The 22,300-nt window shown below is 39.5% G+C and overlaps 1 protein-coding gene across 9 annotated transcripts; it reads right to left on the bottom strand.

The window, feature by feature from the left end:
* Window positions 1–11,947: 11,947 nt before the first annotated feature.
* LOC144554016 (disease resistance protein RGA2-like) lies at window positions 11,948–21,830 on the bottom strand. 9 transcript variants are annotated; one of them, XM_078302201.1, is made up of 13 exons: window positions 17,944–21,830; window positions 17,793–17,855; window positions 17,473–17,606; window positions 15,453–15,590; window positions 15,054–15,213; window positions 14,791–14,901; window positions 14,501–14,694; window positions 14,075–14,150; window positions 13,906–13,970; window positions 13,051–13,713; window positions 12,818–12,928; window positions 12,577–12,639; window positions 11,948–12,393 (listed from the first exon to the last, which is right to left on the bottom strand). In XM_078302201.1, exon 1 carries the CDS (start codon window positions 21,662–21,664, stop codon window positions 17,975–17,977), a length of 3,690 nt encoding a protein of 1,229 aa, XP_078158327.1. In that variant the 5' UTR covers window positions 21,665–21,830; the 3' UTR covers window positions 11,948–12,393; window positions 12,577–12,639; window positions 12,818–12,928; window positions 13,051–13,713; window positions 13,906–13,970; window positions 14,075–14,150; window positions 14,501–14,694; window positions 14,791–14,901; window positions 15,054–15,213; window positions 15,453–15,590; window positions 17,473–17,606; window positions 17,793–17,855; window positions 17,944–17,974. The 9 variants fall into 9 exon arrangements, with proteins under 9 accessions (XP_078158327.1, XP_078158325.1, XP_078158324.1 ...); XM_078302199.1 differs by having other exon boundaries at window positions 11,948–12,639; window positions 13,051–13,176; window positions 13,623–13,713; XM_078302198.1 differs by having other exon boundaries at window positions 11,948–12,639.
* Between the last annotated feature and the right edge of the window lie 470 nt (window positions 21,831–22,300).

The following is a 22,300-nucleotide window of genomic DNA, read 5'->3' as shown; positions in this document are numbered from 1 at the left end:
TGCTAATTTGTTTTATATATACTGCATCGTTGGTCCCATTTGTGCTGTTTTAAGCTAATTTTTTTCGATGGCATTAAAAAAAGAGACATTGGGATGGGAGAGGGGAGAAAAGAGAAGTGAGAGAAAAGAAACAGAGAGGAGAGAGAGATGAAGGATCTAACAATACATAATTTTAAATGAGGGTAAACTTGTTAATTTAAATTCCAATCATTTTTAATATGTATTTTGTTATAAAAAATTTAAAATTGATATATTAATAAAATAGTGAGTTCGGGAAATAACTAAATTTCAAATTTGGATGGAAAAATATATAATTGAGTTTATGATGGGCATATATCTAAATTTCTCTTAAAAACAAATTAAATATCTAACATCACGTGAATAAAGGTGTAAAAAGGAGCGTCTTGGAAAATTGATTATTAAAAAAGAAACAAATTGAGAACGGAGGAAACATTAAGTAATTCATGAAGAATGCATCAATTTCATGACAACAATATGGTAATGCATGTTATGCAAATTATATGCATATTAGTTACTTTTGTATTATTCTGAACAAATTTAAACAAATTTTATTTTGAAGGTCAACTGGTAAAAATGAGTTATTTACAAGTTTCAAATGAAATTTTACAGTATTAACTCAACACTTAACTAATAAATAGAACACTAATAAAAACTGCAAAAAAGCGGGCTTCATCATAAGTGCCCATTCTTTTCTTCACTAGTTTTCCCCTAGCAGTTTTTTCCCCAGCATATGGCTTCTTGTACTGCTTCATCTATTAACTTGTGCACTCGCTGGCTTTCCTGTGAGAATATCCTATGATTCCTCTCCTTCCACAGTATCCATACCCCTGTCGCCCATGCTCTATCCCATCTCTTTCTCATTTGACCCGATAAGGCGCATCTTTGCACCCCACCATCCCTCGCTGATGGTTTGGCCCGTGATATTTAATGCACATCATTAGTTTGGCCCGTGATATTTAATGCCGCCCTTATTCCCCTCTATAATTTGCACGCCAATCCACAGTTCCACAGCAAGTGGTCTCTCATTTCCAAGACTCCCCTAGAACACATGATACATGTGGTAGTGGCATTGCATCCCCTGATCATTAATACTTCCCTTATTAAAACTTTGTTGTAAAGTAGCAACCAACAGAACACTCTTACCTTGACCGGTATTTTGATTTTCAATAGCACCTTTTTCCATTGGCACCGTATCCCTTTGAGATGTAACATTTTGTAAGCCGATGCTGTTGAGAATAGCGCCTCTTCTGTCCACTTCCAGGTGCATGTGTTTTGTTCTATGATTGTAGAGCATGCAAAGAAAGCACCAAATTCTGTCAATGACTTTAGAAAGTATGATCCTTGTTGCCCCATATCTGAGTGATGCGAGAGATTGTGTTGTTGGATTAGTATTTGTGCCCAAAGGCCGTGTGGCTCATGATGCATCTTCCAAAGCCATTTTACAAGAAACGCTGCATTCTGGTCGGCTATATCAATTATACCCAAACCCCCTCCTGCTTTAAGGCACACATTCGCTCCCAGTTAACCAAACAGTTGATCGGTTTACACTGAGTGTTGCCCTTCCAAAGGAAAGTCCTCCTTAGCTGATCTATATGCCTTATTATCCCCTTTGGGCAATCGAAATGCTTACGCATAATGTAGTGGTAGTGCAGATAGGACAGACTTTACCAGCACCAGTCTTCCTCCAAAGGATAGAAGATTGGACTTCCAGCTTGCTATCCTTTCTTGGACTGCCATAATGATCGGGTGAAAGCTCCTTTCGTGGTTTCTTGACCGACAAAGGTAATCCCAGGTATTTCATCAGCAATCTAGATGTAGGGCTTGAGGTGATTCGCGCAATAGCCGGTATTGACCTCGCTGGTACTGCAATCGGCACGAAGCTGCTTTATGCTCTGTTTATTCTCAAGCCCAATAATGCTTCATAGGACTCCAAGATTAAAACTAGTGCCTTTAATGTAGTAGGATGTGTTTCCGTAATGATAAGTGTTGAGAAATATGTATGTTTATCGTATTATGAGAGTTGTAGGGTCATATAGGCAAGAAAGGTATTATAGAAGTTGTAGGGTTGTTTATGCAAAATGTACCGCCTATATAGGCCCAAAGGAACACAGGAATCAATAGAATTCATTTTACACTCAATTCAATTTGGTATCAGAGCCATAGAAGATCCAGTTTTTTCTCTCTTCTGCCATAGGAGATCCCAGCAGCTTCCCGTGCTCTCCCTTCCGCCAAACCAGAGGCTCCGCCAACCCTTGCTCCGCCAGCTCATCACCTTCCGCCGTCCGCCGCCCGGGTCGCCTGACCCTCCTGGTCACGGCCTGAGCTCCGCCTGAGCTCCGCCCTAGGCACGGGTTTAGCTTCCGCCAGATCTGTGATGGTTTAGGTTCCGTCAGATCTGCTAAGCTCCCTGTCAGCTCTCCGTTATTTGTTTGCTCCGTTAATGTTTTGGTGCCCTCACGCAGGATCTGACCTGTTGCTCCAGTTATTTGTTTGCTCCAGTTTACAAATCTGCTAAGCTCTCCGTTATTTGCTCCAGGGAGAGATATGCTAAGCTCTCCAGTTTGCTTGCTTGTTATTTGCTCCAGATTTGTTGCCCACACAAATCTGACCTGTTGCTCTCCATTTCTTATTTTTTTTCCTGTTGCTCTCCATTTGTTGTTTCTTCTTCTCTAATCAGCTCCCTCTAAAAGTCAGTTCCTTTTGATTGATTGGCCGGCGTGGGGGGCCTTTACCTCACGATACCCGAGACGCAGGTTGATTGGGTTTCGGCTCGAGTCTTGATGTGCTAAATCAAGATCGGGTCCAGAAAGAGAAGAAGAGAGGGGGAGATGATGTGGATGTGGATCTAAATCGGGTCAAGAAGAGTCAAGAACTCAATTTTGTAGAGGTGATTCGGACTTAGAACAATACGTGAGGCGTAGATCTAAGTCGGATCAATGTCAGAAGGGGAGATCGAGAACCCGTTCGCGAAGGCTTGCGCGAAGCTGACTCCTGATGAGCTTGCTATCATGGTGCGAGCGTTGGCCGTGAGCCAAGCTCCTGTGGAAAGCAAGCCGAAGTCACAGAAGTTGGAGCTTCAGTCTGTGGACATAAAACTGGATGGGCCAGCCTCGTATTTGAGCTGGATGGTGAAGGTGTCTCAAGAGTCGGAGCGGGCAGGGACAAGGGACTTGGCACAATAGTAGGCACTGTAGGTACGGTTCCCTCATTCTGCTTCTTTCTCCTCACATACACTTCACCATATCTCGACTCCCCCTGAGCCTGAGTTCCACCACCCTCGGACTCAATCCTCTCAACTTCTGGCTCAACTCTAGCCGAAGTCTCCTTTTCCGGCTCAATCACAGCCTCTTCGAGCATGGGGCAACCAATACCACCCACACTTACCATCCTCCTCTCACCATCACCACTACTCTCCTCATCTCGCCTCATACCTCCTGTATCGAGCGAGCTTTCAAATGGTGATGTTGCTTCTGAGGAGTAGTATGGTTCAAGCTCGTGAAAAGTAACATCCATACTCACAAACATTCGCCTCTCAACTGGACTCCAGCACGCATATCCCTTTTGAGTGGATGAGTATCCCACAAAGATACACCTCACGGCCCTTGGATCAAGTTTTCCCACATTGGGCCTGTTGTCATGTACAAAGCACACACACCCAAAAGTTTTGAGAGGAAGAATATCTCCATTCTTACCTGTCAGCATCTCAATTGGAGACTTTCAATCCAATACCCGTGAGGGCATCCTATTGATCAAATAGGCTGCTGTCAGAACTGCTTGCCCCCACAAGTGCTTTGGGACTTTCATCGAAATCATCATACTCCGAGTTACCTCAAGGAGATGCCTGTTCTTCCGTTCCGCTACCCCATTCTGCTCTGGTGTGTATGGACACGTGGTCTGATGCTGTATCCCCTGAGATGACAAGTATTCCCCAAACGCCTTGTTAGTGTACTCTGTCCCATTATCAGACCTCAATACTTTCACAACTGCACCATATTGAGTCTGAACCATCTTGTGAAAATCTTTAAAGCAAGCAAGCACATCACTCTTATTTTTCATCAAGTAAAGCCAAGACACACGAGAAAAACAATCAATAAAAGACACAAAGTATTTAAATCCATTCAAAGTAATTGTAGGACAAGGTCCCCATACATCCGAATGAATCAAATCAAAACTACAAAGCTTCCTACTCCCAGAGCTAACATAAGAGCTTCTGGTGTGCTTGCCCAACTCACACGCATCACACACCAATTTTTCTTTATTTGCCTTTTCAAATAAAGACTGAAACATCCTACTCAAAACTGGAAATGAAGAGTGACCCAATCGCCTATGATGGAGCATCAGTAGGTCTTCAACACTTCTCTCAACAATGGATGAGAGGGCCGAGCTCATACCCTCTTTATCCATGTACCACAGTCCTCTATGCATTGTGCCAGTCCCAATCTCCTTGCCCGTCCCCTTCTCTCGGAAGACCACCTTGGGATTATCAAACAAAACAACACAGTTTAGTTGTGAGATAATGGCACTTATAGATAGGAGATTCACAGGAAAAGCAGGAGCATGCAAAACATTAGACAAAGTTAAAGTGTTGGTACATTTCACTGTACCCTTACCAACCACCGGCTGGGCCGTACCATCGGCTATCCGGATGCTCTCTGGTACCGCTAAGTGAGTATAGGAAGAGAACTCCTTAGCAGCACCAGTCACATGACGAGATGCACCGAAATCGACTATCCAATCTGTTGATCTAGCGGTGGACCTAGAGGAAAGAGCAAGTATATCACTAGTACCTGTAGTCGAGTAAGCAACAGAGGCAAAATTACCCCTGACATCAGAAGAGGAGGAGGTGGATGCATCATCGCGCACACTCTTCCCATCACCTGTCGGTCTCTGCCTGTTCTTGAGCCCCTGAGAATAGGCCTCCACGAGTGCCTGATCCTCCTCTGACAAGCCCACACCAGCTTCTTCTTCCCCGTCAGCAACCATCAGATGTGCCCGGTTGCCTCTTCCACCTCTTCGGCCTCCACGGCCACGACCACGACTCCCAGACTGCCCCCTTCCACCTGTGTCTCTCTCCTTTGGTGGCTTAGGGCAAGCCTGCTTCAGGTGACCTACCTCACCACAGTTGTAGCACTGTCGAGTCTCACCTCTATACCCGGTGTTACCTGGGTTGGAGATAGCTAGTGCTAACCTAACTCCTGGAGATCCCCCTGTCCCAGCCTGTAATCCCATACGGCTCTCCTCCTGTATCATTGCCGAGATCGCCTCATCCAGTGAGGGAATCTTCGACATGGCTAGCAACATAGCGCTCCTCTGCTCGAACGCTGAGTCCAAATGCCTCAGAAAGTGCATAGTTCTCCTCTGAACATCTCTTACACCCTTCTTGCAATTTGGATCCATACAGCACTCAGCAGGAGAGAAGTGGTCGTAATCTGCCCACAGTCGCTCCAGATCTGCGGCATACTCTCCAATCAACCTACCTCTCTGTGCTACCTCCTCGATCTCTCTCTCGATCTGAAACACCCTCATGTTGTTGTCAATCCCCGCATAGATCCGCATCAACTTCCCCCAAACATCACTCACGTTCTCTATTGCATCAACCGTCTTGGCAATAGAGGCATTCATCGAGTTTAGGAGCCAAGTGTGCAGCATACTATTGGTAGACCTCCACACACTGTACTCAGCCGAGTCCTTTGCTGGTACTTCCATCTCACCTGTGATATACCCATCCAGGTTCTTCCCTACCAGAGCTCTCTTAACCCGATGCGACCAGCTCAAATACGAGGCTGGCCCATCCAGTTTTATGTCCACAGACTGAAGCTCCAACTTCTGTGACTTCGGCTTGCTTTCCACAGGAGCTTGGCTCACGGCCAACGCTCGCACCATGATAGCAAGCTCATCAGGAGTTAGCTTCGCGCAAGCCTTCGCGAACGGGTTGCAGAGACACTTTCTCCAATCGATGTGAAGGCCAAAATAAGTGCAGAGACAGGAGAACAGGTTGATCGTGAGAGGTACCAGAGACTGGTAGGCAGATTGATCTATTTGAGCCACACTCGTCCCGATATCTCATTTGCAGTGAGCATGGTGAGCCGCTACATGCATGACCCTAGGAAGGGCCATATGGACGCAGTGTATCACATTCTGAGGTACCTGAAGAGTGCACCAGGAAAGGGCTTGATTTTCAGGCAGAATGGGCACATGAACATTGAGGGCTATTGTGACTCGGATTGGGCTAGTTCTCTTGATGACAGGAGGTCCACAGCTGGCTACTGCATGTTTGTAGGGGGTAACTTGGTCTCTTGGAAGAGCAAGAAGCAGCCAGTTGTCGCGCAAGCCTTCACATCGAGCCGAGCTTATTGTGCTTGCCCAGTCTCTGGTACTTCGGCTAGAGTTGAGCCAGAAGTTGAGAGGATTGAGTCCGAGGGTGGTGGAACTCAGGCTCAGGGGGAGTCGAGATATGGTGAAGTGTATGTGAGGAGAAAGAAGCAGAATGAGGGAACCGTACCTACAGTGCCTACTATTGTGCCAAGTCCCTTGTCCCTGCCCGCTCCGACTCTTGAGACACCTTCACCATCCACCTCAGATCCAGAATACACAGGTGATATGATTCCTCTCTCTACTCCTCCCACTCCCTTATCGGTAAGGAGGACTTCTCGCGAGAATGCAGGCATTCCTCCTGACCGGTATGGTTTCCCACATGACATTGCCCAGTTTGTCTCTTACTCACACATATCACCTGTACATGGAGCATTCATTGCATCATTAGACATTGTCTCTATCCCTAAGTGTTGGCAGGTTGCTAAAGAAGATCCAAAGTGGAAAGCAGCCATGTTAGAAGAGCTCGAGGCCCTTGCGAAGAACAGAACCTGGGAGCTCGTGTCACTACCACCAGGCAAGAGGGCAGTTGGATGCAAGTGGGTCTTTACAGTGAAACAGAATCCTGAAGGTCTGGTTGAACGCTACAAGGCTCGATTGGTAGCGAAGGGGTACAGTCAGACCTATGGAATCGACTATGATGAGACCTTTGCACCCGTGGCGAAGATGAGCACAGTGAGGACACTGGTTTCCATGGCAGCGAATGGAGGATGGAAGTTACACCAACTCGACGTAAAGAATGCTTTTCTTCATGGTGACTTGTTAGAGGAGATGTATATGGAGATACCATCAGGATTTGGCACGAACCAGACAGTAGGTAAGGTGTGTAGGCTCAAGAAGTCGCTGTATGGGTTGAAGCAGTCCCCTCGGGCCTGGTTTGATAGGTTCAGGAAGGCTATGGTAGGCATGGGCTACCAGCAGATCAATGCAGACCACACGGTGTTCTTTCGACAACATGGCGGTCACATTACTATGTTAGCTGTGTATGTTGATGATATGATCATTACCGGGGATGACGAGGGGGAGATTGCACAGTTGAAGGCAAGATTGGGGAAGGAATTCGAGGTAAAGGATCTGGGACTGCTTAGGTACTTCCTTGGAATTGAGGTGGCTCGTGGAGCAGAGGGAATTGTTCTATCACAAAGGAAGTATGTCCTAGACTTGCTCACTGAAACAGGCATGTTGGGGTGCAAGCCTGTGGTTTCTCCAATCGATGTGAAGGCCAAAATAAGTGCAGAGACAGGAGAACAGGTTGATCGTGAGAGGTACCAGAGACTGGTAGGCAGATTGATCTATTTGAGCCACACTCGTCCCGATATCTCATTTGCAGTGAGCGTGGTGAGCCGCTACATGCATGACCCTAGGAAGGGCCATATGGACGCAGTGTATCACATTCTGAGGTACCTGAAGAGTGCACCAGGAAAGGGCTTGATTTTCAGGCAGAATGGGCACATGAACATTGAGGGCTATTGTGACTCGGATTGGGCTAGTTCTCTTGATGACAGGAGGTCCACAGCTGGCTACTGCATGTTTGTAGGGGGTAACTTGGTCTCTTGGAAGAGCAAGAAGCAGCCAGTTGTTGCAAGATCGACAGCAGAAGCCGAGTACAGGGCTATGGCATTGGCAGTTGCTGAGATGGTGTGGCTGAAGAGGTTGTTGGAAGAGCTCAAGGTGAATAACGGAGCTAAAATGAAATTGTGGTGCGATAGCAAGTCCGCGATTAGCATTGCCAACAATCCTGTGCAGCATGACAGAACCAAGCATGTGGAGATCGATAGGTTCTTCATAAAGGAAAAGCTAGAGGGTGGACTATTGGAGCTGAGTCATATAGCTACTAGAGATCAAGTAGCTGACTGCCTCACCAAAGGACTTAGCTCAATAGATCTAGATAGGTTTTGTGACAAGATGGGCTTGAAGGATATCTTTTGCCCATCTTGAGGGGGAGTGTTGAGAAATATGTATGTTTATCGTATTATGAGAGTTGTAGGGTCATATAGGCAAGAAAGGTATTATAGAAGTTGTAGGGTTGTTTATGCAAAATGTACCGCCTATATAGGCCCAAAGGAACACAGGAATCAATAGAATTCATTTTACACTCAATTCAATTATAAGGGTATCATCTGCGTATTGTATCATCTATGTATTGTATTACTGCGCATTATTTATGAACCAACTCAGTGAATCTGCTACCAGAATGAAGAGCGGTGAGGATAGTGGGTCACCTTGGCGTAGCCCCCTCTCATGTTTGAAGAATCCTGTTATCGCCCCATTGATTTTTATCGCAGAGGAAGATGACCTGAGAATTGCAAGCACAGTCGCCAACCACTTTGGCGGGAATCCTCTTTCTATGAGTAGGTTGGTCATAAAGCACGAATCTACCATATCAAAAGCTTTCACAAAGTCTACCTTGTAGAGAATTGCCGGTGTTTTTCGATCATGTAGTGCCCCTAGTAGTTCCCTAGCCACCAGGAATGATTCGATGAGCGATTTTCTTTTGACAAAAGCAGTTTGCGTATTGGAAATGAGGCTTTGTAATTGCGACTGCAATCTATTGGCTAAGACCTTTGTAATTATCCTCACCACAATGTTAATAACACTAATCGGCCTGTAGTCCGTAATTTTGTTAGCCCCATTTTTCTTAGGCCCCAGGGTAATTGCTGCTTTATTAAGGCATGATATGTGCACTGACCCAGCGTGCAACTCCACAATTAGTTGATAGAGATCATTGCCGATGATTTCCCTGAAGCGCTGGTAGAACTCCGTTGGCAATCCATCTTGTCCACTAGCCTTCTGGTTCGGCATCTGGTTAAGGGTCGTGAGTACCTCTTGTTTTGTAATATCTTCATCCAGATACAATAGTTGTTGCCCGAATTGTGGCCCAACCTTGCCCATTAGGTCAAAAGCCGGCCTAACCCCTTGCATCGTCCCTAAAATGCCACGAAAATGTTGCAGTATAAAAGGAGTCATCTGGTCTTGTTGTATTTCCTCCCCATTCTCCCCAGTTATTGATATGATAGCATTCTGGTTTTTCCTTCCATTGGCCACTGCATGAAAGTAAGCGGTGTTATTGTCCCCCAGCTTTAGCCATCTACACCTGGACCGTTGTTTCCACTTCTGTTGTTTGTCGTTTGTCAATAAGTATATGTGTTCTTTTAGTGCAATTCTCAACTCCAATTCAACCCAATTAAGCTGTCTAAACTCTTGCACTTTATCTACCTGTCTCAGCACCACTTTAGACCGATTTAAGCATGTTTCCGCTGAGTTGAATTTTATGTGATCTCATTCTCTTAATGCCCTCTGTACTGTCTTAACTTTAATGTGGAAGGTTTTTGCAATATTTCTCCTGTTTTGTATTGAAGCCCAAGCTGTGGCCACTATATTTTCCATCTCTTGGTATTTTAACCAGAACAATTCAAATCTAAACGGTTTCTTATGTGGACTGACATGCGGTCTGATAGAGAGTAATATGGGCACATGGTCAGACACTGGCTGTGGCAAGTCTTGTAAAGTGTAAGACGTAAAATTTAAACAAATTAAGTCTTCAAAACTAAAACTTATGATTCAAATAACATTTAAGAATTGTACAAATTTTTATTAGAGCAATTACGAAATGATACATCAAGTTTTACGCCTAAATTACTGCAATATGGTAGTTACTAAAAAATTGCATGCATAATAGTTGCTTATGATTAATTTTGAAGTTATCTACAGTTTATTAAATGACACAAATTCTATAGAACTTAGGTGTTCTTAAGGTCATGCAGTTTTTTTATAAGCTTAATTAACTTTTAAATCTATATATGGGATTGACTTCAAAACAATAAATTCAAAGTATTGAAACTAATTTATTTAACGAATGTCGCATTACACAAAATATTTATTAAAATTCAAATTAATTTAGTATAAAGTCAAGCTATAATAAAAACAGTATAGAAGTTATTTGAATGCATTAAACAATATAGAAGTTATTTGAATGATTTATCCCGTCCAGACACTATAGGTGGACGGGATAAACCATTCTGTTTTTCTTAGATTTCAATTTTCCACCAAAACGATCCCCTTTCGCAATATTTTTTATTTTTATTTTCAATTAATAAAAAAATCAGGAATAAATTGAGCTAATTCAATTAGTTTAAATTATTGAATTGGGCTAATTCAATTTTTTAAATTGATTTTTTTTAATGGTGCTAGGCCGTAGTTAACTGTATATATATTAATCAATTCAATACAAACCAACAACAACAAAACTAAGGCAATAAAACTATGGCCCGAAGTAACTGAAAATCTTAGAGTGAAACAATTATGTACGTAGTTAAGAAATTCATCGAGACCATTTGGGATAAATTTTTTAAAAGAGTGCGTAGGTTTTAATTCATACAAAACTCAAATTTTATACAACAGTGTTTTAACTCTATTGTACGTACATCGCATAAATTGCTCTGTCAAAATCCTTTCTCATATCTTCAACAACGGGAACTTTGTACACGTTAGTATGGCAAGTCATTTAAAACAGTGTAGTGGGTTATACAGTATGCACAACTCATTCGAGTTTCGTATGAAAAACTACCGTAGAGATATCTCAACTTTGCGTGACCAGCATGTGCACAAGTGCGTATCCTCTGAGATATCTCAACATTGCGTGACCGACTATCTGGTGCTTAGGGGTGATGTAGGGGTCAGTATTATGTGTGCTTTGAGATTCGTGCAAAGCGTATTTAAACGGTTGCGATTTTCCATAAAGTCACGCAAAGTTTAAGATATCTCAGAGGATTCGAATTCCATGTGCACCCCACCGCTGCAGCAGCCAATGATGATTTTATATAAAATGGTTTGTGAAGGTTCTCTGTAAAAGCACATGTTTAGTTACTTTTCTGTCCGCTACACGAAAAGTTATAAATTTGTTTGTCTTTATCCGGCGTAGATTTGAACTTTTTTCTCTGCCTTCTCATCTAAGATGTAGCTAACAATATTAAAATATATTACTGGCAAAAACAAAAGAAAAAAAATTATGCAAAATTACTAAGAACAAATATATATATTTTAATTTTGAATGTGTGTATTATTTTTCTACAAACTTAAGATTGGATTAATTGTAGTTTAAAATTTATCCCAAGAATAACTCCAATATTAAATTTATTTTATTGCGTCCTCTTTAGTTTTTTTTTCTTTTGTACTTTTCCGTATTGGAACCTATTATTTATGATGATTCTGTTTTCACTTTTATCTTGGCGTAGCTTCTAACATTTTTCTCTGCCTTTTTCGTAAGAACCTATAAATTATTATGATTTTGTATATTAATGAAAATTATACAAAACATTCTTTTTATCTGATATTTATTTCATAATTTGAAAAAAAATGAGTTATTTACTTATGTTGAATATATATAATTCCTTTTTACACTTTTACTTTTTGATTTCCATAAATTGAGACGTCATGTAAGAGTGAGCCTATGGTACTATGCATAACGCAAATTGGTCTGTAGTATGGAAAAATATATTTGTTTTAAAATTATAAAAAGTCAATCCAAACTGTTGAACATGATTTTTATATGAACTGTCAATCCAAACTGTTTTAAAATTATATTTGAAGTGTCCGAGCAACATTAAGTACAGAGGATTCAAAGAGGATTCAAAGAAAAGAAAAACAAAACAGAAGAGGAATTGTTAACAGTACACAGAACAAATCACTACTGATGAAAAGAAGCAACAACAAATCGCAGAGATGTGCTTGAAAAAAAAAACAAAAAAAAAGGTGCACTGTGAGTCTCAATGTCCAATGCAACACAGAAGGTTCCATGTTCCTATTTTAACCTTAAAGATAATCTCTAGAGCTTAGTGGTAACATAAATTGCTGAAGCTTAATGGTACCGTAATCGGCTGGTACGTTACGAAAACATTTTCATACAAGCGGGTAATCATACAATTAGAGAAAATTGTCCAGGATGTACAAGTGCCCGGGAGGCCCACAGAAGCATGTCTTTCAGAATTTCAGGGAGATGCTCTGCATGATTGACCAATCACTTAATAAATAACACTTATATATGCTTAGTTGCCAGTTAGCCAACCTTTGACTAGAAGATTAATTATCAGATCACCGTCATAATCTAATATTTAATTGTAATAGATCGAGATATGAATGAAATAGCTACTTTAATTAACAGAGGATGTAGCGATTAGAACAAACTTTTGAGAAAATTGAGATAATTCATGATAGAAGGACTTTTTAGCTCCAAGGGACTTCTTCAACCTGCGCATTCAGATATACATAATGGTTATTACATAGAAAAGGCTTATAAAATGGCCCGACATATTGTAAATTCTCATTATCGCTTCTTTAACAACGGAATATTACTGCAAAATTCATAGAAGTTTTGTCTGACCAATGTCTCAGTAAAAATGTGACCAAAATAAACAAAAGAATTTACTAATGATTGAATCAGTCAATAATTGCTAATAATGCTTAGATTTGAACGGCCGAAGTTTGACTTGCAGTTTTCCCTGGTTTGTCATTGTCCAGAAGATGCTTCTCTCAAATTCTGATCAGATTGCATAATTAAGAATGTCACCATTTCAATATTTCAATAATAAAAGAACTTGTATATAAGTTTGCATGCGCATCGATATTCAATTTACAAGAAAAGAAAATGTACAGAATCACCTGCTTAAGAGATTATACTGGTCTCCACATACATTGTTCTCTTCTTCTTTCTGTCTCTACACCCTTTTTCACTCGAATGAGCAGAACAAAACTAATTCTACAGGAGCATATAACTTGTTGAGCACACTAGAGAAAGGAAAGACAATAAGAAGTAGCTCAATTAGCGTCTCTGTTTGAGGCGTATATATGTGATTGAACAATTGATGTGTTATGTTAACAGACTTTTACAAAAAGGACCCCAATTTTTTTATTTATTACTCTTAAGCATGGTTGTGTTGGGCAACATCTAACATGATCACCCACTAAATTAAACAAATCTGCATATAGTACAAGTGCCAGGAGTCCCACAGAAGCATGTCTTTCAGCATTCTTGTGAGATGCTCTACGTGATTAACCAATCACTTGGTAAATAACTCTTGCATATGCATGATTGTCGGTTAGTCAACTTTTGAATGGAAAATTTATATCTGCTACTAGAATTCGTTTGAATTTGCGAGTTATTATCAATTACGGACACCGTCTTAATTTTAATTTTTATTTATAATGGAAAATGATATAAGAGGAAATAGCACCTCCAATGAACAGAGGGGGATGTAGCGAACAGAACTTTTGATAAAAAATAAATTAATTAAGGACTTGTCAGCTCCAAGGGACTTCTACAAACTGCACATTCAAATATACACAATGGTTATTACATTGAGAAGTCTTTAATAATGACCCAGAATAGTGCGAATTCATTGTATCGCTTATTTAACAACGGAATATCATTGCAGAAATAATAGTATTATCAGTATCTGACCGCTGACCCATGTATCAGTGAAAAAGATCACCAAAACAAAATAATTTAACTCTTACTTTTGAACAGTCAAAGTTTAACTTCCAGTTTGCCCTGGTTTTTCTTTGTCTCAAAGATGCTTCACCTGAATCGACATGGGCATAATATATCACAAATATAAATTGTTATCTTTAACCAAACATAAATATGAACATGGGTATTCCAATATCCATAATAAAAAGGACTTACAAGTTTGCATATTGACCTTCTTAAGAGATTGTTCTTCAACTGCAGAATGTCTGATATCTTCTTTCATATGTGTGGGCTGCATTTAAAAATTATAATTTATCACATAATCAGAAACTGAAGCTTAGTGGTACCATAATCAGCAGGTAGGTAAATTATGAAAATATTTTCATAGAAGATCAACATGTTAGTTCTTTCTGGTAGGTCCCATAATACAAGAAAATATTACTGACTCAGGCATTTCATGGAATGGCTGGCAAGCTATTGCAAATAGACCAGTACCAACACCAATACCATACTACAAAACAATATCAATTAATGCAACAAAAAGAGGTTGAAAGTGCATGATTAAAAAAATACTACAAGAATCTAACATAAGAATAACCCCTTTCAATTTTGTTCTATAGTAAAAGTAGCAAGAGATTAAACCTATGTGAAAATGAATAAATGAGGCAAATAGAAGAGAAAGGCTGCAGTGAGGTGCACGGTCAAAAGTCAAATTGGATAGCTGGCAACACAATTATCATGTCTTCCTTTTTTTGACAGCCTCCGGCACATACATTGCTCTCCTTTTATTTCTCTCTCTACTTCCTTTCGCACAATCACTAACTAAATTAAAATTTCTGCATAAAGTACAAGGAAAAACTCAGGTCAAAACAATAAATGTGGCTACATATAATGCCTATTGATCTATATTAATTTCAGATGAAAATTTTCACCTCGATCATCTCAGAATAAGCTGGAGAAAATAGCTGGCAAAATGTTTCCCTCAAGAAAATACTCGTCTCCCACGATGCATCTACTGATAGATTGTGAAGCATTTGTTGAACCTGTAAGGGTGCATTTCAATATATCCCAAATCAGATGGAATAAATAAGAACGTGGCCATTTCAATATTCCCATAACAAAAAGAACTTATATATTAAGTTTGCAGATGGGCATCGACATTCAATTTACAAGAAAAGAAAATCTACAGACTGACCTGCTTAATAGATTATTCTACTTGAAGTTAGATTGTACTGGTCTCCAGCCTTCGGCACATACATTGCTCTCTTTTTCTTTCTCTTTCTACTCCCTTCTGCACTTGAATGAACAGAACAAATCCAATTCGACAGGAGACTATAGCTAGCTTGTTGAGCATGCTAGAGAAAGGAAAAAACATTTAGAAGCAAAATCAGCCCCTCTATTTATATCTTTTGCAATTAAACAATCAACGTATTATGGTATTTTACAAAATGGACCCTGAAAATTTTATATATTATTGTTAGGCAACATCTACCACGATCTCCAGCTAAATTAAAAGTTCGGCATAAAGTCAGGTCAAAACCAGTGTAGCTACAGATTGCCAACTGATCTCCATTTCATAATGGAATTTTTTTACCTGTAATTGTGACTTCTTAATAACTCCTCTGTAGATCATCTCTGATTAAGCTGGCCAAATAGCTGGCAACATGTTTCACTCAAGAAAATACTCCCTTCATGATGCATCTACTGCTAGATTGTGAAGCATTTATTAAACCTGTAAGGGTGTATTAAGTCAAAATCAGATATCAGATAATGATGATTTCCACCTAAGAGCATAACTTAATCTTTGTGCAATACTGATGATTGTTCAAATTATATTTTGTTGGCATTAAACAATTATGCAAATCAGCCAAAATATGTGTGTGTGTGTGTGTGTGTGTGTGTGTGTGTGTGTGTGAATAATGAGGAGGGATCGGATGACACCCTTTTTTGGTGACATCGGATGACATCGTGCATTTTCAAAGTTTTCAAAGTCCAAACAGTCGATCCAAACCGTTCAACATAATGGATATGTTAAAATGTGTTTACAAATCAAATTTACATTTTTTGGAATTTTTTTACTATTTATTAAGTATTTAACAAAATCGTTATATTCAGACCGTTGAATTTTTGTACCCATCTTAATAAATAGTAAAAAAATTCATAAAAATGTAAAATTTGATCTACAAGCACATTTTAACATATTCATCAAATTGAACGGTTTGAATCAACTGTTTAGACTTGAAAAATGCACAGTATCATCCGATGTCATCAAAAAAAGGTGTCATCCGATCCCTCGTGAATAATTTATGTCTATTTCATTGCTCGTGTTCATTGCTGACAATTGAATGAAAAAAATATGAACCATACTTTCTACTTTTATAATTTCTTGGATTACTTACATTGATATGCATGTATTACCTTGTAAGCCTACTTTCTACGTAATTTCTTGGGAAAATTGGTTATTTGCCACTTCAAAACCTTTAAATTTGAAAAATGTTATTCCAAACTTTGAAATTGTAATAATGCCACTCTAAATTTCATTAATTTTTAATTTTGTCACTTCAAATAATTAATGACTAAAATACCCTCCCTTTTTCTCTTATTCTTCTTCACTTGCCTACTCTTCTTTTTTATATTCTTCTCCCATGATCATGGTCATGTCGAAAATAAAAATGTACTGATGTAATTATTGATGCAAATTCTTATTTATTTGGGTCAAATTGATGCAATATACTGATGTAATAATTATCTTACAGGTATGACGCAATATTTGATGTGACCTATCTATTTTGATGATTTCACATGATATGTAGCGGGTTAAAACTTAAAACTCAACCGCGTGGGCCCATCCGTTCATGAGCCAATGAGGAGGCGCCACTAATTTCTTATTATTTGGTTTTACGTTAAGGGATTTCATATGAAACTTTTTGTGCAGCTTCTCTGTAGAAACACATGTTTAGTTATTTTATTGTCACGCTACACTATAGATCATGAATTTATTTTCACTTTATGTGGCGTACCTCTTAACTTTTTCCTCTTATTACCTTCTCATGTCAGACGTAGCTTTACGATAATTTTTTATTTATAGAAACTAGTATTAAATAATAAATGAAAACAAAAAAAAAGTACTTTCATTTCCATATTATATATGGATCCAAAAAAAAATTAGGATCTAAATTAAGTATGAAACCAAACTTTTTTCTCGGATCCAAAGTATTTTGTTCTGTTTTAGAAAATATTTCAGCACTCATTCTTTTTAAGAAAAAATTTAATCTTCTTTTCCTATTTCACAAAAATCCAACTGCTATTTCGGACAAAGTCTCAACTTGTTGATCACACTAGAGAAAAGGAAAACCATTAAGAAGTAGCTCAATTAGCACCTCTGTTTAAGGCTTGTGCGATTAGACAATTGATGTGTTATGTTTTTTTACAAAAAGGACCCCAAAAAATTTATATATTACTGTTAAGCTTTGATGTGTTCGACAACATCTACCATGCACGATCGCAAACTAAATTAATAAAATATGCTTATAGTACGAAAATCAAAACAATACGTGTAGCTATAGAATGCCTACAGATGTAACAGATCTACATTTCATATTGAAAATTTTCACCTGTAGTTGTGACTTTTGAATTCCTGTGTAATCATATCAGATTAACCAGGCAAAAACATCTAGCAGCCTGTTTCGCCAAAGAAAATAGTCCTCGGGGATGCATCTACTGCCAAATTGTGAAGTATTTGGTAAACCTGGAAGGGCGTATTAAGTCAACATCAGATATCAGATATTGAAGACTCTCCTAAATGCATACATAAATCTTTTGTTGGCATAAAAAAAGATGCAAATCAGCAACAAAAGAGAGAAACACGTGAAAAATTTATAGTCTTTCGCATTGCTCGTTCCAATATTTGCTACAGTCAATATGCATGTACTACCTTGAAAGGCTACATTGTTCTGATCAATCAATGTAGCGGCTCTTACTGTGGCAGAATCACCTGCTGCATTAAAAAGATTGATGTTTATAAGTTAAATAAGGAAAAACATTTAAAAACAAATTTAAAATGCTATGGTATGTATGTATTATACCTCTTATGTATTAGAAGATATAGGATTAGGATCATGCTGGAAAGCATGTGATTTTGCATGATGGAAACGACAGTGCAAAATCCTTTAATATGCTGGATCTTTTTCCACTTTTAAACATTGTAAATGGAATATCAGAAATCAGGTGCCGATACTTCCCACACTTTTTGAAATGTCTCTCCAGGTGTGGACAATTTCGGATCCATAGTTCATTGAGGTTCTTTACCTGTTGCAATAAACCTTCAGGAAAGGCCCTTATCTTTGGGCACTCTCCAATATAAAGCAACTCAAGTGCTTTAAGCCCTTCCATTCCTTCTGGAAGATATGCCAAGTTGGGGCATTCTTTAATGTAAAGCAGTTCCAGATTGGCAAGGCATCCTATGCTCTGTGGAATGGAGCTCAAGCTTTCACATGTAATCATTCTCAACTTTCTTAGAGAACTGATGCTTACCAACCATTCTGGTAGGCATTGAAGTTTTGCACAATTACCAATATTCAGTTCTCGAAGAGATGAGCATTTGGGAATTTCAACCAGATTTGGACATCCATCAATTCTCAGTTCTTGAAGTATTGGTAATAACACTTCTGTACTTGACCTCCCAACTGTTGACTCTAGTTTTGATCCAAGAAAGTTCAGACAGTAAAACACACCAATATATCTTAGGAAGTTTAAACCTCTGAACACTTCCTCTGGCCAATAAATGAGTCTGTCACATTCCACAATGTGCAGAGTTCCGAGATATGTAAAACTCTTCCAGAACCAAAAGGACATATCTGATGGAATATTTGACACTTTTGAGAATTTCAATCCCCGACATTTTGTTGGAGTTATAATCTGCTCCCCCTCCTTTGCACCTACTGGTACAATACTGTTGTAATTTCCCAAAAATAACTCATTGAGAGATTCCCATGGTTCAAAAGAAAGAGCTTCATTTCCACCATGGCTCTCAAGAGAAAGGTCATGCAATGTGGTTAATCCTGTTGCAAAGCATGATAAGTTTTTGTTTCCCTTAACAGTCATGCTCGTGAGCAAAGGTACAATGGGAATTGCAGTCAGCTTAGGGCAGTTTGTGACTTCTAGTGTTGTGAGCTTGGGAAAAATCAATGATGACTTGTTGCCAACTTCACCTTCATACCAGCTGCATAATTCAGGCAATTCAGATAGTGTCATATTTTTTAATGATGGAAAAGCTACTCGGACATCTTCACCACCTTCGGCACTAGTGGATGCACTATTGCAAAGATGCATCAGGTTATCCAAATGTTTTAATTCGAGAATTTGAAGAAAAGGTAGCTTTTCTATTGGTGGTATTTTTGTGCACTCTATAAATTTAATGATATACAGCTCAATTAGATTTTCTAAGATTTGGTACTCTGTCAACCATAATGGAAGCTTATCTCCTTGATATTCTTCGATTCTCAGAACCTTCAATTTGTTGCAAGGTTTAAGAGCATCTAACACTTCACAAGGATCGCAGGGCAATACCTCTGGAGCATTTGATTTTGGTAGTAAGTTTCCATATTCCTCTGGCATTCCCCAGCATAATGCCAAATCATCTAGATCTTTCTTAGCCATCAAATTTGCTTCCCTTGCATCTACAACATGCTTAATTGTCTTTAGATTGTACAGATGCAATTGGCCATGGAGATTATTCAAGTTATTCAACTCCCCAATACCATTACCGGCATCAATGCCTACAATGTATGTTGTAAGTATTTGCAAGCAATTTAGCTGTCCTAAACCTTCTGGCATGCTTCTTAATTGATGACACTCACTAATATAGAGATGTCGAAGGTTAATCAAATATCGCATACCTTTTGGTAACTTTTCAAGATCCCAACACTTGGAGATCCTTAGGGTCTGCAAGAGATAGAGAGTACTAGTCTCTTGAGGCAATGATGTAATATAACTGATTGAAATCTCCAGATATCTCAAGTGTTTCATCATTCTGGGGGTAATGATATCTTTCTCAAGAGGCCTTACATCCAATTCTAATATACGCAGAGAGTTTGATTTTACAAATCCAATGTTTTTCACAAAGTCCGCCTTCCATGAATGATGAGGATTGGACGAAATGAGGCTCCGGATAGAAGGGAAGAAATCAATGGCTTTGTTAAAATCTGGGGGAGGTCTCCTTACTGAGATATGGCGGACAGTAATTATTGGCTGGTTCAGTTGGACTGGTACTTGTGATCTATATTGACACTTGTCACCCATGATGGATTGAGCAAGGTCGTGCATCATATCATGCATTTTGCACGTGGTTTTAGACCATTGCCCTCTTGTTCTTGATTGTCTAACTTCCTGAAAAAAGGACCTCCAAGCCAACTCAATAAAAATATCGTTGCCTTTCATTTCAAGGCTACTGGACCCATCAGATGGAATAAATCCGTTTGCCATCCAAAATTGGATCAGCTTGTCCTTGTCCATCACATAGTCCTTGGGGTATACTGCACAAAAAGCGAAACACGGTTTCATGTATGACGGCAAGTGGTCATAGCTAAGCCTCAATACTGGCAAAACCTCTTCTTTAACGGGCCTTTGTTCCCATATCTTGCTTTCTTCGAGTACAGCCAACCACTCTGTCACCTCAGACTTATAACTCATTAAGCTACCTAGTGTACTAATGGCCAGTGGCAATCCCCGACAATTCTGAACCATATTTTTACCAATCTCAACCAGCTCTTGGCATTCCTTTACCCCCTTACTAAATGCCCTTTTTTGGAATAGACCCCAGGATTCCTCCACACCTAAGCATCCCAAATTATAACTCTCTACGGTACCCATTATAGTACCTACTCTGCCACTCCTTGTTGTAACTATAACGACACTCCCAGAATCACCCCCGTTTAACCAAGCTCTCAGCCGCTCCCACTCATTGGCATTCTCATTCCAAACATCATCTAGCACAAGAATGTATCGCTTTCCGCATAAAACTTGGCGAAAATGCCTTTGTAGCATCTCCATGTTGTCAATTGAAAGATTGCAACCCCCTTCAACTAATTCAATAATTGATTTAACAAGATGACCAATATTAAACTCTTCAGACACACAAACCCACAATTGTAAGTTGAAGTATTCTTTCACTCTTGGATCGTTGTACACCAGTTGAGCAAGAGTGGTTTTGCCAAGCCCGCCCATACCAACTACTGGAACAACCTTGAGATTATCACTTTCACACCCTTTAAGCAATAAGCACAGTATCTTCTCTTTATCTTCATCCCTACCCACAACTGTTGAGTCAACCATAAGAGAATCAGTTCTGATCCTATTGGTCACATGCACCCTCTGGCCATGAGCAAAGCCAAACCTCCCAATCTGGACAACAAGTCCATCAAGCCTCCCCAAAATTTTCTTCAATTTCCCACTCATCTTACAGCGAAGCAGAGCAGGATTTTCAAGGGAAAAGAAGGCACTTACATTGTCGACCTTATGGCCACGTCTCACAGCATCCCGGTGTAGCTCCTCATAACAAAACTCATCGAGCATATCATCAGCCTCATAAGCAGCTGTTTCGAGCTTCTCAAGCCAGGATTTCACGGCTATGTTGGAATTTGCTTTCTCCTCAGCATCGGGAAGTACAGCCTGGATTTCTAGAAGCATGTTGTGGAGCCTCTCGCGCTGGTCATCGATACCCCACATCTCCCCAATCCGCTGTAAAAGTGACTCTGTCGTTTTCTTCAGCAGTACTGAAATCAAAGGTGACAAAAGTAGATCTGCCATTGGTGGTTTGGAAGGTACTAGAGAATTTGAGAGTAGGATGGTTTTTGAGAGAACAGAGAATTTGTTAACAGGAAATGGCTTTCTGACTGCAGATGCAATGTGAGATTTACTTTCCCCAGATAGAATTTGCTAGGTTTCTCATGGTCCATATACAATGTGAGGTGCAAAAGAGCTTAGGAAGCTATGGAGATATGATATGATTGATGGGTCTCTTTAGGTTGACTTTTCCACTGCTAGATATTTTTCTTTCTTTTCAAGAAATTGCAAGGTTTTAGTTGCTGTAAATGCAGCAATCTCACTCACCGTTGGAAAGTTAATGCCGCTAGAGTGCAATAGGCCCAGCAGAGCAATCAATTAGTTCATTAACTCACTTGCCTATTGAGTGCAATAGGCCCAGCAAAGCAATCAATTAGAGCATTAATTTGTATATAAAGAGGAGCAAAGCTAGTGTGTGTTGTATTCACCAAAAGGGTTTGATAAGCATAACTTCAAAAATCTATCAAATGGGCTTCAAACTACGAATTCAAACCGTTGAATATTTGGAATTAATTTAGTACAAAGTCAAGAGACAAAAAAAGTGAAGTTTTATAAGTTATTTTAATGTATTTATTTTTCATCATTTTTTTACTGCTTGAC

The sequence above is a fragment of the Carex rostrata genome, chromosome 5 (genome assembly GCF_964058835.1).
Source record: "Carex rostrata chromosome 5, lpCarRost1.2, whole genome shotgun sequence".
Classification (NCBI taxonomy): Eukaryota; Viridiplantae; Streptophyta; class Magnoliopsida; order Poales; family Cyperaceae; genus Carex; species Carex rostrata.
The sequence above is the reverse complement of the archived record's forward strand: the minus strand, read 5'-3'. Positions and strand labels throughout refer to the sequence as shown.